This window comes from Solanum stenotomum, chromosome 7 (assembly GCF_019186545.1).
Source record: "Solanum stenotomum isolate F172 chromosome 7, ASM1918654v1, whole genome shotgun sequence".
In the NCBI taxonomy this organism is placed as follows: Eukaryota; Viridiplantae; Streptophyta; class Magnoliopsida; order Solanales; family Solanaceae; genus Solanum; species Solanum stenotomum.
Window position 1 is genome coordinate 3,032,866 of NC_064288.1, and position 15,676 is coordinate 3,048,541.

General features: G+C 34.6%; 3 protein-coding genes across 6 annotated transcripts in view; all 3 read right to left on the reverse strand.

The window, feature by feature from the left end:
• LOC125870793 (uncharacterized) overlaps window positions 1-1,688 on the reverse strand; it is a 6,580-nt gene extending 4,892 nt beyond the window's left edge. Inside the window, exon 1 of the mRNA XM_049551310.1 lies at window positions 1,458-1,688. Within this exon, the coding sequence (XP_049407267.1) occupies window positions 1,458-1,573 (116 nt within the window). The 5' untranslated portion in view covers window positions 1,574-1,688. The remainder of the gene's footprint in view (window positions 1-1,457) is intronic.
• A 958-nt stretch (window positions 1,689-2,646) lies between these two features.
• Window positions 2,647-7,083, reverse strand: LOC125870792 (serine--glyoxylate aminotransferase). 3 transcript variants are annotated; one of them, XM_049551308.1, is made up of 6 exons: window positions 6,997-7,083; window positions 5,512-5,746; window positions 4,592-4,876; window positions 4,108-4,474; window positions 3,791-4,001; window positions 2,647-2,922 (listed from the first exon to the last, which is right to left on the reverse strand). In XM_049551308.1, exons 2-6 carry the CDS (start codon window positions 5,714-5,716, stop codon window positions 2,785-2,787), a joined length of 1,206 nt encoding a protein of 401 aa, XP_049407265.1. In that variant the 5' UTR covers window positions 5,717-5,746; window positions 6,997-7,083; the 3' UTR covers window positions 2,647-2,784. The 3 variants fall into 3 exon arrangements, with proteins under 3 accessions (XP_049407265.1, XP_049407264.1, XP_049407266.1); XM_049551307.1 differs by lacking the exon at window positions 6,997-7,083 and adding an exon at window positions 6,879-6,939; XM_049551309.1 differs by lacking the exon at window positions 6,997-7,083 and adding an exon at window positions 6,471-6,499.
• Window positions 7,084-9,121: 2,038 nt separating this feature from the next.
• LOC125870787 (uncharacterized) lies at window positions 9,122-15,567 on the reverse strand. Of its 2 annotated transcripts, none has more exons than XM_049551302.1 (6): window positions 15,444-15,567; window positions 14,481-14,584; window positions 12,900-14,377; window positions 12,551-12,761; window positions 10,654-10,736; window positions 9,122-9,527 (listed from the first exon to the last, which is right to left on the reverse strand). In XM_049551302.1, exons 3-6 carry the CDS (start codon window positions 14,235-14,237, stop codon window positions 9,429-9,431), a joined length of 1,731 nt encoding a protein of 576 aa, XP_049407259.1. In that variant the 5' UTR covers window positions 14,238-14,377; window positions 14,481-14,584; window positions 15,444-15,567; the 3' UTR covers window positions 9,122-9,428. The 2 variants fall into 2 exon arrangements, with proteins under 2 accessions (XP_049407259.1, XP_049407258.1); XM_049551301.1 differs by having other exon boundaries at window positions 14,474-14,584.
• Window positions 15,568-15,676: the final 109 nt, after the last annotated feature.

Genomic DNA, 15,676 nt, shown 5'->3' on the forward strand with positions numbered 1-15,676 from the left:
AAAAAAAAAAAAAACCAACTTTAATTAGCTTCATATATATCCCACAAATTTGATTTCGTTATTAAGTTAACTCCAAACTAGCTTGGGTACTCTATATAAATCTTCTATGAATATTCAACTCCACTGGACTCATTTCATTCAGAATTATAAATAAAAGAACCAACTTCATTTACATGCAACCCTTTGAAGGAATACCAAGTTCAAGAAAGCCATTAGATTCACATATATCCACCAATCCAATTTGAGTATTGAGTAAATCCCTAATTAGTTTAGTCAGCTATATAATTCTTCTATATCTATTCAACATTTCTACTCCACCTGATTTATTTCATTCAGAATCACAAATAAAATTACATGCAACACTTTCAAGGAATACTAAGTTTGAGAACACCAGCTTCATATATATCCACCAATTCAACTTCTGTTTTAAATAAACCCCAAACTAGTTTTGGTCATCTATATAAATCTTCTATTTTCTATTCCACATCTCCACTCCACTTCACCAACTTCCTCCTGAATCACAAATAAAAGAACCACCTTTATGCAACCCCTCAAAGGAATACCAAGACTAGATTTGAGAACACCACTAGCTTCAAATATTTATACACAGCAATCCTATTAGGGTATTACGTAAATCCCAAAATAGTTTGGGTCAGCTATCAACGGGAGCCTTGGAGCAACAGTAAAGTATGAAGTTGTCTCTGTGTAACCTATAGGTCCTGTGGTCAAGGTAGGCTGCCTACATCACAGTTCACACCCCTTAGGATGCAGCCCTTCTTTGGACCTACGTGAATGCAGGATGCTTAGTGCACCGAGTTGTCCTTTAGTTGGGGTCAGCTACATAAATCTTCTATATCTATTCCACATTTCCACTCCACCTCACCAACTTCCTCCAAAATCACAAATAAAAGAACCACCTTTATGCAACCCCTCAAAGGAATACCAAGATTGGATTTGAATACACCACTAGCTTATACACAAAAATCCTATTTGAGTAGTACGTAAATCCCAAACTAGTTTGGATCAGCAATGAAAGGGAGACATGGAGCAACAATAAAGTACAAAGTTGTCTCTGTGACCTACAGGTCACGCGTTCGAGCTGTGAAATCAGACACATCACACCCCTTAAAGGTCTTCTCTGGACCTGCATGAATGCAGGATGCTTAGTGCACCGGCCTGTCTATTCCACTCCATTGAACCCATTTCAGAATCACAAATAAAAGGAACAAAAAAAACCCATTAAGCTCATATATATCCATCAATATGATTTGGGTATTAAGTAAATCACAAACTAATAGGGGTCAGCCATATAAATCTCCTATACCCATTTCATTCAAAATCACAAATAAAAGAACCAACTTTATTCAAGTAAATCACAAATTAATTGAGTTGGGGCTAAGCAAATACTCTATATCTAATCTATTAGTAACAAATTCCAAACAAAACATCATATTTACCTGCTAAAAATGTCGACAACAACAAGGGATTCATATTTCCCTTGTTTAGAAAATACCCAAGTGAATTGAGGTTGTTGAATCTTGAACTGAGGCAAGAATACACTTCTCAGCTCCATTTTTTTCCTTCTTCTCCCTTTTTCTTGTTGAATCACATGAGAAAAATTCAATCTTTTTGTTCTGTAAGGGCCTAAAATGCGGAAAATCAAGAATTGAAATGGTCAACAATATCCAACTTTATCCACTTTCCTAATTTAGTAGGGTTCATTTTTGGGTCCCACAAAATGATATTTTAATCCAATCAATCCACTTTATTCCCAAAAAAAAAAATTGATTTAATATGTCAGTATTAGGTAGTTAAGGTATTAGGTAGTTAACCACATAAAAAATGTTAATTTTTATATCTTATTGAGGAAAATGTATATAGTTAAAGAACACGTCATATTTTATGTGATTAACTTAACTATCTAATTATAGACGAATGATAATTGAGTACACACGAGAAAACACTATTAAAATTTGAATTGAAAGTGTCTAATTGGAATATTTTATTAGAAGTTGAGGTGTTTGGTTAGAATAAGACTTGGTTCATATGTCTAAATGAAATACTCTAACATTACAAAGATTTGGCTACGTAATAAGTCGTATTATTAGATCGGGTGCAGCGTGATGAGATTGCTTTTTCCGATTAAATTTTTTGTGTTTGAATTATTTGAGAATAATAAAACTTCAATAAAGAGTATTTCCCTTGAAGGGAACATATGAAACATATGTGACATAAATTTGAATTAATCAAGCGAGTAATAAATTGTATTTGACGAAAATAAAAATAGCAAAAATTGAACTTACGGGAAAGTATAAATTAAAAAAGAATTTAGAAAGTTTTTAATGTAGGCATCATTAAATTAAAATAATTATATAATATATTCATATAAATCAAAATTTGCTTTTTATAAATATAATAAATTAAATATTAATATTAAAAGGTAAACTAAGTCTGTCTAATTTAGCTTGGTCTCTCAAGTTTTTATTTAATTTTCATTTGATTCAATCAATTCATATGTTAACCAAAACTTAAAAGGCAAAAGAGCCATCAATAAAGCATTGGATCGAACTCTTCTTTGGTATCAACGTAATAGCTATGACTAGTCATCAACTTTCGAAAAGAGCCAAAAGAAAGAAACACATAAAGTCATCAGAAGAAGGAAATTTTGCAATTTAACAAAAGTATTCTCGACCAGTATTTGAACATTGAAACAAAAGTTATTACATGAAGAGAATAATTTACATGCATTGGTTTTGTATACTTTCAATAATAATAATAATTGAATTAAATTCTCGATGGAATAAGTGGAGTTGAATTTTGCAGAAAAGCACTAGCAGCTGCAACTCCACTACCAAACTTCACTGCATAACCAATATCCTTAAGTACCATTTCAACTCCAGCAAGACATCCCAATAGTTGCAACTACAAAAAAAGAAAAAAAAACAAACAAACAAACAAACTTATTTTGTAATAATAATACAAAAAGACGGTTGACTTATCAGACTCGACCCTATCTTTCGTGGTGCATGTCCATCCGTGTTGAAAATAGTAACATAGAAGGATTACTCATCTGGTTCGTTTTATGTGACTGGATACATGAGTTTCATGTGTTAATTTTACTTGTATAGGGGGGGGAGGTAGAAGCCTAGATAAGGGTTCGATCAAATTAAGTAGCTTTTCCTCAAACAATGCATTTGTATAGAAGAAATTCATTAAATATGTACACGTTAGATTTAGAACTAAGTTATTAGTACTTATTGAAATCATGGCTCCACCTCTGAGTAGTGATGGAGGAAAAGTATCAAGTAGTAGTTGAAAACATAGGTTGATGCAGTGTATTGATGTTGGGTTCATCTGAACCTACTACTTTTGACGCGGAGCAGAAATTTATGTAGATATGAGCCCATAGCACATAAAATAAACTGTTTGATGACGATGACCTATGTTGCTTGGACTCTCTAAAAATGTTATCGCACCCATGTTGGACCCTCCAAACTATACTACTTTTAGAGGATCTGACACCCATCTAGTGTCATATTTAAGAGTTCGAGCAGCATAGGTTGAAACAGACCTTAACTTGGATGATGATGAGTTTCTGGTGCCAACAGACTAACAAACCAAAAACTTATGCATAGTATCAGTCATATACTCAAAAATGATCCTGAATTTTTGTTTTAAAATGTTCTTGAATGCTTTCACGTGCTCGAGGAATGAGATCGCGTAATCTTCATTTTATTAATCTTCACAAAATGCGCGATAAAAATAAGACATGTTATCTGCAGTAGTTTACCTCATTCAAGTTTCCAAGATGTCCTATTCTGAAAACCTTTCCTGCAACTTTGTTTAGGCCGAGACCTAAGCTTAAGTTGTATCGCTTCCATGCCCTTTTCACGATTTCAGAACTTTCAATGTGTGGAGGAACAACAACGGCTGTGACTGTATCACTGAACCATTCCTCCTTCTGAGTGCAGTTCTTCAAGCCCCACGCCTCCACAGCAAGTCTGCATTAAAAAAATTACATATCATTTCTCCGTTTCAAGAACGAATCTCCAATTATGTATGCTATGAAGTTGAAAATTTTGTGACTAACAGAGGTTTTACTTTTACCTTGTTGCTTTGCCAAGGCGAGCGTGTCTTGCAATCACATTATCGAGGCCTTCCTCAAAAAGAAGGTCAAGAGCTGCTCTCAGACCATACAAAAGTTGGATGGAAGGAGTATACGGCCAATAAGTTCCCAGCTTGTAGAACTTAAGGTAATCGCCCCAGTCGAAGAAAACTCTCACTGATTTTGCAGTTTTGCTGGCCTCAAGAGCCTTGGGGCTAGCACAGACTATCCCGAGCCCCGTGGGAAGGGAAAGTGCTTTCTGGGAACCAGTAAGTGCCACATCTACACCCCATTCGTCCATACGGAAATCAAGTGCACAAATTGAGGATACTCCATCAACAAGGAAGAGGGCAGGATGCTGGTAGTGATCTGGCAGGCATCAACAGAAACAAGCACGGAACTTCAGAGATAGTAAATTTTATACATACTTCTTGTTATCTGAATTCAATTTTTCGAAGAAAAATTGCCATAGTTTAGATACATTACCGAGTATTTTCCTTACAGTAGCCAAGTTGTTGGTAACTCCAGTGGCTGTCTCGTTATGCACGATGCAAATCGCCTTGATGGTATGCGACTTATCTTCTGCAATTTTCGAGGCCAAAACCTCAAGATTTGCACCTTGGCCCCAATCACTCTCAACAACATCAACGTCAAAGTTAAGTCGTTTCTGTTGATCAATCCAAAGCAGACTGAACTGACCGATGAGGAACGATACAGTTCTATCACCAGGAGACAACGTGTTTGTGAGTGCACTTTCCCATGCACCAGTTCCTGCCACATGGAAATAATATGAAGTTTGGCCATCACAAGTTCGACAGTTAAGCCACAAGAACTACTTAAAATTATACGTTCATCGATGTTGTTGCAGATATTACTGCAAAGCCATCACCTTTTGCTTATTGTTATAACAGAAGATGGACAAGATCAATTTGAAAAGACTCATCGAAATACAACAACAGAACGACTATGCCTCAGTCACAAGCAAGTTGAGGTCGGCTATATGAATCTCTACTACTCATGTCGCTCCATTCAAGCTCATCTCAACTCAATATGATATAACATTAGACCGTTCACTAAATTTTCTATTGACATATAAATCTCTGACAGGACTAAACGAGTCCTTAAGAATATTGAACCTAAAGCAAAAGTACTGACATAACTAAGGCTTAATCTCAAACTGTTTGGTATGCCTATATAGATCTTTTTCTTCAAATTTGTCCTATTTCACAGGCAAAAGATTCATCCTAATGCTAAAATAAGATCTTATCTCGTCATTTTTAACTCCTACGTGGATAATCAAGACGACTAAAACCAAAGCAACTCGTATTTCCCCTGTCTAGAAAATTGAAATAAGTAGCAAACTATACCAAACCAAACTTGTTCGGATGCAAAGAACAAGAAGATACCTGTAGTTGGGAACAGAAATGGAGTTCCACTAGTAGTCTTGAAAATCTTCTTCACATCCTCAAGCAAGGTCTTTGTGAGAGCTGGAACAGCCGGGGACCTGTAATCTTCGTTGTTTCGGTTCATAGCACGTAGAACTTGTTCAGGGATATTAACAGGTCCCGGAACAAACAAATGGTTCCTTCCAGGTCCATTAACATAGTCCATTTTCTCCCCCTTCAAAAATTCACCTTATGCCTTCAATATATCCACACAAAAAAAAACTTCCAATTACTACACAATTTCTACAAAACAAAACAGAAAGGCAAATAGGAACAAGAAAAACAGATGTTTTACCACATGTATAGCTAGACAAAACACTAAACAAATACATATTTTCTTATAACGGTGGTGTCTAAGTCAGCTTGTGGTCACTTCAACTATTCCATCAGTTCAAACTTAAAACTGAGGTTTTCTACAGTGTTTCATTCACTTCATTAACCACTAGCCACACCCTACGTTCAGTTTTCCGTTTCTCATTTAATTTCAACAAAGAAAAAACTCATTTTTCCCACTGATTGACTCAGTTAAGCACTTTGCAATATCAGCCTAGATGTTAGATAATTAGTAAGGAAAATGTCCAGTACTGCTAAAGTAATACAAAATTAACATATTATATCCAGTCAAACACTATTACATAAAACGAGATGGCACGAGTTATACAATAACATATATGTATAATACGAGTTTAAATATACCCGATGATAAAAAAGTTACACTGTCAGTATACTCAACTCAACCGATTATAGCATGTTATTACTCTATTTTTACGATATCAGACAATCATACTCAACTTCTTGTTATATTTGAACTTAATATTTACCCTCGTAAGTGCACATAACATAAATAACAATAACATACTCAAGAATAATTCCACAAGTGCGGTTAGGGGAGAGTGGTGTGTACGCATTCTTACCCCTACCTTGTGAAAATAGAGAGATTGTCTCCGATAAAGCCTCAATTCAAGTAAAGCATAACAAAATCAAGTACGAAAAGAAACATAGTAGTGAAGCAGTCGTGTTGAACATAGGGAAGAAAACAATAGCGACAATAAATACTAAAATAACCAAAGCAAAGAAAAACAGCTGGTAATAATAAAATTTAGAGTAATATTAATAGTAAATGTTCGACTACCTACTACTCTTCTACCCTAAACCTCTATCTACGGTCATTTACTCGATAACCTGCAAACGTACCTCTCCTCAATATTCTTCAACCTACCTCTACCTCTCCTCGTACTCATCATAACCAACCTCCCAATGCACATAACATAAACTCGTAAAACACACACTCAATACAATTTCTCGACGAAAGATGTTCAATTGAGTACCTTTCACTAGGCAACTCGTTGTAGGTAAAAATTAACAATTATAAGGTCAGTGCATAAAACATAAACTCATATATACACATGCATAAATATATATATGAAGTAAGAAGAGACTATGTACCTGAAATGCAGTTATAGTAAGTAAAACAGGCTCAGAGAAGAGCAGAGAAGCAAAGCCAAATGGAAATATGGAAAGTCCAAAGCAACAAATACAAATTCTTATACCACTCAACTCTCTATGTGGGTCCCACTTTGGAGTTGACGTGGCAGATAAGTGACTTACGTGGATGCTAATCCTGTGGCTTATAAAATAGTGAATTTTGATTCGTCCAATTTTTTTAAAATTTTTTTTGTTTATTTACTTCTAAAAAACCATAAGTTTTGTCTCAAATATTTAAAGAAAAAGATCATTCAATTATGGGATCTTTAATTATTAATAACTTATTTATGATAAATTTGTTTAGTACAATAACGATAACATATTTGTAATCTCATAAGTAGCCTCAAGTGCTGTGTACGCCGTCTTGCTCCTATCTTGTGAATTTTTAAATGTCGTTTCTGATAGATTTTCGACTCAATTGGAGTGTGCAGAGAACAAATATACACAAGAAAATTGAATTATACCTGAAACAATTGTTTATATATGTATTTATCTTTTTGAGACATAGAATAATTTTTAAAAAGAATATTTTCAAAATAACAAAATATAGAAAGGAAGTAATTAATGGTTTAAGAATAATCCAAATGTGGACCTCTCCACAATTTGAGGGTATAGCAAAGCACCACACGTCTCCTCTCTTCCTCACTCATCTGCTTAGTCACACTAGATATTTATATTAAATCAAATAATTGAACATTAAACTTCGTATTTTATTTTTATTTAAACATAAATATCTATTACTTATTTTAAATAACAAAGTTTAAAAAATTATTTTTCCTTTTTAAAATTTTGCATTCAATTAAAAAGTATCACGTAAATTGAGACGAAGAATATAATATGTGGAGAAAAAAATCAAAGAGCTTATCAAGATGGCTAGAGAACACCTCGTGATGAAAAATAAAAAGAAAAGCCATATTATTATTATTATTACTCACAAGAGCATAATACAGGACCACATAAACACTTAATTTAGTGTATGAGGTTGAGAAAGAATTTGTGAAAAGATAAGATGATAAAAAGGCCTATATGAACCACTCCCTCATTTGTGGAAACCAATAGCTATACCTAGCAATTTTCATATATTTTTGTTATCTTCTTACTTTCCTTTTCATTGGTTTGTTTTTATTTCTATATTTTAGCCATTTGTTCTAATGTCTCATCCAAATTATGTCTTTATTTTTAAAAAAATTGGCCTTGCACCCTTTAGGTAAGTGGTCAAAATCAATCATGTTAAGTCGCGATAGCCAGTGTTAACCTGATGCCTTTGTTGGTGGTGAGTAATAGATACTCGATAGATTAGTTGAGACGCATGCAAGTTGAATAGAACATAACCATTATAAAATAGAGTATTTCACACTCTTAGTTTAACTAGTGAAATGAAGGAGAAGTTTTCCTAACTAAGTGCAACTTATAATGCTATAGAAAGAAGGTTTGGAGAATGACTCAATAAAGTTACCTAATAGAGATATTGCGTAAGGATTACGATACAATAACTATGTCTTAGTTCCAAATAAGTTGAAATCGTTTATATGAATCGTCACTTTACCATGAGCTTTCTTTGCTTTAATTTCCTTGTAACTTTTACCTCTTTCTGGCAAGGGAAATGAGAAAATGACAGTCCAAATAAAGGAAAAGCTTCCAATAACTGCATTCCAAAAATACTCAGTTACAACATCTATACAAACTAGATCGATATTTTCCTTTGGGCAAAGGCCCTCAGGTGCGCGTAAAGTCCTATTGTCTTGACATGAACAAAAGGAAGGTCTCTTTTGCCTACGCCTTTTGCATTGTTATCAGAAGGCGACATAATAAGGGAATGTAAACAGGCAACAAGACAGCAAAAGGGAAGAAGAGAAGAAATTAACACGAGTAGTTGAAGATAACAACAACAACATACCCAGTGAAATCCCACAATCCCACAAGTAGGGTCTAGGGAGGGTAGGGTGTACACAGAACTTACACCTACCTCGTAGATGTACAGAGGTTTTTTCAAAAGGACCCTTGGCTCAAGTGCAGCAAATCAAAGTAGTTATGAAAAGGGAAAACGACAGTGAAGAAAACATAACTAATAAGCCATAGTAAACACAAAACACAAGCAGATGAAGATATCACCCCAGAATTTCTTTGCATAAAGTGACTTCAATCCCCTTTACATCCTTTGTAAAGAAGTAACTTCAGGTAAATCAACAACTGCCAGTTTAATATAACACATTTCCGGGCATTATACCAGACTGAGAGGGGTGAAATCTTCCAGAGGAGTACTACAATGTTATAAGAAAGAAAAAAAAAGATAGCAAGATAATCCAATACCAAAACGGACAACACACTGTATAATTTCTGACTTCAGCATAGCATACTTTGGTAACATCTTTCACCAAATTGTCCCAGCTTGATTATTCATTGGAAGTAATCATTGGAACAATAGAATTATCAACCAATGAGAGCCACTCCGGATCTGTCCACGGCCTGAAGGCACCTTTTTGTGTGAGATTCTAGCAACCACAAAAGAACAATCATGGAGTTTATGTTGTAAAACTAAACGTGTCAAGTACTAATAATGTGATGAACAGAACATAGTAAGAAGCAGAGATATTGTCTCAAATATGGGATTATTGTAATTGCTGTTTAAATAAAAAGTATGGAATTTATGTCTCATCAATCCATCAGAACGACATTCCTCAGACTAGACGAATGAGATCAATGCTCAAGTCACTCTTATAACAGTTGCACCTAACCAGCATGCGAATATGAAAGTTAAGTTGTTTTAAAAGCTTCAATTGGATTCTAACGGAAACCAAAAAGAAAAAAAGGTTTATCTTCAATTGGATCAAGTCACCAATTATCAGAACATTATTATTCTGCGAGTCACGTGAAAGTTTGAATTAGGTAAATCAAAAGTCAGACAAGATGCCAAAAGCAATGATGATTTGTCTTATATCAGCATACTTACTACAACAACAATAACAAATCTAGTGTAATCCCACAAGTGGAGTCTGGGGGCAAACCAGAAAGATAAAAAAAGTGTGGGGAATTAAGCTTAGAGTAAGTGCACTCACAAAATTAAATGAGACACAACTCATGATGGAATTCCAACTAAGCAAAATTACTTACTAATGAGGTCAGATGAATATAATATGTTACTTACTATTAATAAAAGGATTATGTTGTTAATTGATTTCTCCAGAAATCTAACTGGACTAGCAATTATACAATTGTGAAGTGCGTTAAGCTGTGTATTTAAAATGGATGTCCATAAAACAATTTATTTTTATATTGATCAGTTATTCCGGAAGTCATTGTAAGTGTATTCCCAAAGTCACTGAGAGAGGAAGCTCCAGATGCTTTTGGATGGGAGGCCTTCTAGGACCTTCCCATGCAGGTTCACGCTACCACACAAAGAGGGGGGGGAAGCATGCGTAGTGGTGTTGGCCCTAGAGGATGTTGCTATGACGGAGGACGCACGAGGCAATGAAGTGAGGGGATACATGATGAATGCTCCCTATCAAAAAGGGAGATTATGATGTATGTTGTAGACATGACGAACATATGTAGGCGGCCAAGAAGTCCAGCCAAAGGAATGCATTACACAATTCATTATTCAAAATATGAGCAACTCACCTGTAACCAAAAGAAAAAACCGCGCAAGATGTTTAGCTGCTTTATGTTGTCGTTGTCAACTTCTTTAAGTTTTTCATGAAGGTCTGCAGGTTTAAAGGTGGACAATCAATACATAATGCATGTACAGTGAAACTTAAATAACGATTGACTGAATCACAGAGATCAAATGCTGTTTATAGTATATAACTGCAGAGAATACAGAGAAAAAGTTCCCAAGAAAATTTAAGTGAAGGCAAAGCATGGTTGGATGGAATCAACTTTTGGACAATTTTAATCAAACTAACTACTAAGGCTTCCTCTATCAATGTATATGTTAGGTGAATCAAAACGGCAAAATTAGGAGAAAAACGCAAAAAAAAACTCTTAGTATGTTGAGGCTTTAAGCGCAAATAAAGCATGGGCTTTGATGAAGGAAGGTGCAAAAACAGAAAACATAAAAATATGTAGTCCAAGACTAATAACTATAAGTATGAAAAACAATATATGGACAGAGAAACTGGAAAAAGAAATAAGATAAAGTGAAATGTCAAGAATTCTGCTTATTGACAAGGAAAAGTATGTCTTAGAGCCTTGATGATGACATTGTGAAGCACCCGCTAAATGAAGTGAAGCGCTGAGCATGTTTTGCACCTCACTTTTTAGGGCTTGAGCGCTTTTTAAGTGCACCTTTGACAACAGTAACCTCACTTTAGATTGATAATTATTTTAGCCGGTTCATGCATAAACATTCAATTTGAGATAATGTATTATTAGTGACCATCCTATATGCTAAAGTTAGAACTTTTAACAAAATTTGATGCTTAATACTTCTACTAACTAGCATATTTGCCCTCTCCCAAGACAAATTACTTGAGTTTTGAAAGATAAAAGCATTTTGCCAAATACATAAAAATTTAAGTCATCTTATTCAGTAATTTGTCTTCATTTCTTATTTAAGAGTTTCAAAGATATAAATTTCAAAAGGCACGAATAATGATTTTTAACAAAATAGTTATCCTCTTTTTTGAAATTTCATGCATATAAACTTTTTTTAGTTATAATTTTAATATGTCTGTAATAATTATACTTTAATACACTTATTTATGGATATGGCTGAGGGTCTATCAGAAATATCCTCTCTATCTTCTCAAGGAAGGTGTGAACACTGGGTTTGTTGTTGTTGTTAGTTATGGATATAACTCGTAGGGGGTGTAAGTATAGAATTTCAATAATATAGGGGTTATAACTGTTTCATTTTAAAATACAGGGGATGTATCTGAAACTGAGTCATATTACAAGGATGTTTTAGTGTAATTAACTCAATATTAAACTATTGGTTGTTTGAGGTCTGACTCTGAAACAATGGTCAAGAATAATTCCACACCTTCACTGGAATGAGAGAGTAAATTTATGCCTAGGGTAGCAGAAAAGAGTTCCACAAATCTTGCAGTAATTTGAATCTTAAAAAAAACACCTATGTTTAAAAGAAATTACACTGAGTTTTGGTTGGTTGGAATTTTTTTATAATAACTATGCTACTTCATAATACATTCTAATATTTGTTCTTTTCAGTTGACATAAAATCTTGCAATAGCAACTGAGAAATAATATACTGAGGTTCAGGGGCTGAAGAATTTAAATTGTTTTAAAAATTTAGAAAGGAAAATTAACACAAGACTTCCTTATCGAAAAGAAAATTAACATAATAATGTGTACACATCAGGAGGGATTGAGTTCAGCAATTGATTACAACCATTTGACAAACAAATTTGCAAATGTTCTAAAAAGTCAGAATGTCTATGGACAAGACACTGGTTGAAATGCAGCATTGGGACCAGGCAAGGAGGAGTAGCATCACTTTGAAACGTAAGGCAAACCATATCATCAATGCATAAAGTATTTAAGATGTTTAGCTCACCTTTATAATGATCCAAATATGATTTTCCCAACCGCCTCGTCGAGTAAAATTTCCCATTACGCAAGTCCATATCCTTTAGAGTAGGCTTTCTACTTTTGACAGATTTCCACAATCCGATATATTCCTTCTGATCGTAAGGCCTCTCAAGAAGAGCCTTGACATTCCACCAAAAATCAGAACGCTCAGTTTTCCTTGGGAAGCTATCCTCAACCTTAATATTCATTGTATCATCAATATATAAGCATCACAACAAAATAATTCCAAAAACTTCAAATTAACTAAGAAAGAAAGCAGGCATAGGGAGGATAAAATAAAATGGGGAGGAGAAGCAGAGAATGGAGGATCATACATTTTCACAGTGTTTTGATAAAGAAGCTTCCACGAGATTAGAGTCTCCTTCCTTTCCAAATGTACAATCACCACTGTCAACTATTTGAAGATCTTCATCAGCAGCCTCGCATTCAAATTTGTTACCTCTTTTAAATGAGCCTTCATCTACATCAGCTATCTCTTCTTTGACAGTGACATCTACTGATTTTCTCCCAGCTACATCTTCGTTTAAAGGGACATCTGCTAATTTTCTCCTTTTTCGGCCCGCCTGCTTTTTGTTTGATTTTTTCCTTTTCTCACTGTTTTCCTGCCTCTTGGATGCATCATTTCCCTTCGTGCTATTTTTCTGGCTTGTAAGCCCCTTTTTCTTCTTTTTCTTTGGAGATAGAGTATCAGAGAGCTCATGTGTCATATCTATGTCTCCCACAGATATATTGCTATCATTTTCCAGGACAGTCGTTGATGATTTCTTACTTTTTAGATTATATTTCCTCATAAATGAGGGTGTCGTGCTCCAATTCTTACATATAAATTTCTCCAGAAGATAGGAATAGTCTTCATCTATATCAACTCCCTCTTCTTTGGTAGTAACTTTAGCTGATTTTCTCCCTTTCCCTTTCTTCTGCTCCTTATTTGATCTATTCTTCGTCTCACCCTTCTGACGCCTCTTGCACTCACCATCCTCCCCCAAGCTAGGCTTCTGGCTCGTAAGCCCTTTTTCCATCGGAGTAACAGGATCAGAAGGCTCAAATACCGCATTGTTGTCTCCTGCAGATCTATTATCATCATTTTCCAGGACAACTCTTGAAAATGGCTGACTTTCTACTTTATCTTTGCAACTGACATTACCTAAATCCTCCTCATCCCCAGAACCCTGCTGTTTTCTCTGTCCTAAATATTCAAACTCTCCATCAGATCCATCCTCTTTCTCAAACTCTACAAACACAGGAAACCCAACACTTCTATCAATTTTAACCATATATGAGTTCCCATTTGGTTTAGCATTAGCCAAAAACTTCCTGTAGTCTGGATCAATATCCTCATCCTCGTCTTCATCATCCTCATACTCATTCACATCCTCATCCATGTCATAATTAAACCTATCTCTAGCAACAGCGGGACCTTCCTTTCCGCCTTCATTTGTGCAACACTTAGACTCTTCATCATAGTCAAGGAGAAGCATCAAATACTGTACATAATCTTCATCAATATTCCTTGTTTTTCTAATCTGCCTTTTGAAACGAAAAATATCACTATTTTCAAACTCTGATTCCTTATTCCAAGAGTATGCCCTCTTTCTCCCTAAACGGGATATGTCAAACAAAATATCACAGCCCTCCAATCCCCGTCGCACCATTTTAATGGGATTCAGATTTACTAGCAAACAGACAGAGAAACAACTTCACTCCTATACCCCACTTATCCCCACATCCACAGACAAACAAATCAATTACTACCTTTCTTGAAGCTTCTTACAGTCCATTATCAAGACATTTTCTGAAAAAATGATTAGAGGCAAAAGAAAAGGAATATACTCAAAGTAACTTGTCAAAAAGTATTTGTACCAAAAAAAAAAAAAAAAGGAAGGCCTACCCCGTACATGAAATGAAATACTCCCCAGGGTAGAAGGGCGGGCATATATTAACAGCAACTTTTCCATTGGATTTATGCAAAGAGGCTGTTTCCACGCATTGAACACATAACCTGCATGTAACCAAAGGAGCAACTTCGTAATTGTGCCAATGTATGTTCTGTACTAAAAATGTTAACCATACCTAAAATAATTGAATTTTTACATTCACACGCATCTGAAATTATAAGAATTTATAAGTTGTTAAAAGTTCCATAAAATCCAACTGAAAGATCATTGTTGAGGGGAAAAGAGACATCTTTTAATACAAATCCATGAATTAACTCACTGTGAATGAAAATTGAAACATACAGCCAAAAAGAGTGAAAATGTAGCAAAAAATACCAAAATCAAAGCTAAGACAAAGAAAGGGCATAACTTGATTGGCTGCTAAGCTTTAGACGGGTTGTTCGCCTCAATGATTCCATTAAAAACAAAGATTTTCAGTACCCAGAAAACCCAAATACATATAATATAATGTATATCACTTAACAGAACTTATACAATTCCATGAATTAACTCACCATGAATGGAAATTGAAACATATAGCAAAAAGAGTGAAAATTTAGCTGAAACACGTATAGCAAAAAAAGATTGAAATTTGAAACATATAGCAAAAAAAAGAGTGAAATCAAAGCTGAAGATAAAGAAAGGGCATAACTTGATTGACTACAAGATTATTCGCCTCAATGATTCCATCAAAACGCAAGATTTTCAACACCCACAAACCCCCAAATGCATATATACAGATATAATATAAATCACTCAACAAAACTTAAACAATCCCATGAACCAAAATCGAAACATACAGCAAAAAAGACTGAAAATTTAGCTGAAACATAAACCAAAAAAGATTGAAACTTGAAACATACAACAACAAAAGAAGACAAATCAAAGTTGAAAACAAACAAAAGGCATAAATTGACTTCTCACCATCGCAGATAAGAAGGAAAAAATCAGCAGCAGCAGCGTGAATAACAATGGCTGTTCTTTAACTAAATTCTTTTTGTGGAGAAAAAAAAAACGAAAAAGACCCCCACTTCTGTTCTACTACTAAAAAACTTTGTGAATTATAATTTAATACTTCCAAACATTCTTATATTTCTCTTCTTCTTTTTTTTTCCTTTTGGGGTTTTTGTTTTCTCTAATTTTCTATTATTAAGTGC

Bases quoted from the DNA above. Each gene is read 5' to 3' on its own strand.
- LOC125870787 (XM_049551302.1), bottom strand. From the start codon at position 14,237: ATGGTGCGACGGGGATTGGAGGGCTGTGATATTTTGTTTGACATATCC. The intron at 12,762-12,899 runs GTATGATCCTCC...ATGAATATTAAG, and splicing joins TATCAAAACACTGTGAAAAT to GTTGAGGATAGCTTCCCAAG. The intron at 10,737-12,550 runs GTGAGCTAAACA...TTAAACCTGCAG, and splicing joins ATATTTGGATCATTATAAAG to ACCTTCATGAAAAACTTAAA.
- LOC125870792 (XM_049551308.1), bottom strand. From the start codon at position 5,716: ATGGACTATGTTAATGGACCTGGAAGGAACCATTTGTTTGTTCCGGGA. The intron at 4,475-4,591 runs GTAATGTATCTA...GATGCCTGCCAG, and splicing joins TACTGTAAGGAAAATACTCG to ATCACTACCAGCATCCTGCC. The intron at 2,923-3,790 runs GTAAACTACTGC...CTTTTTTTGTAG, and splicing joins ATCTTGGAAACTTGAATGAG to TTGCAACTATTGGGATGTCT.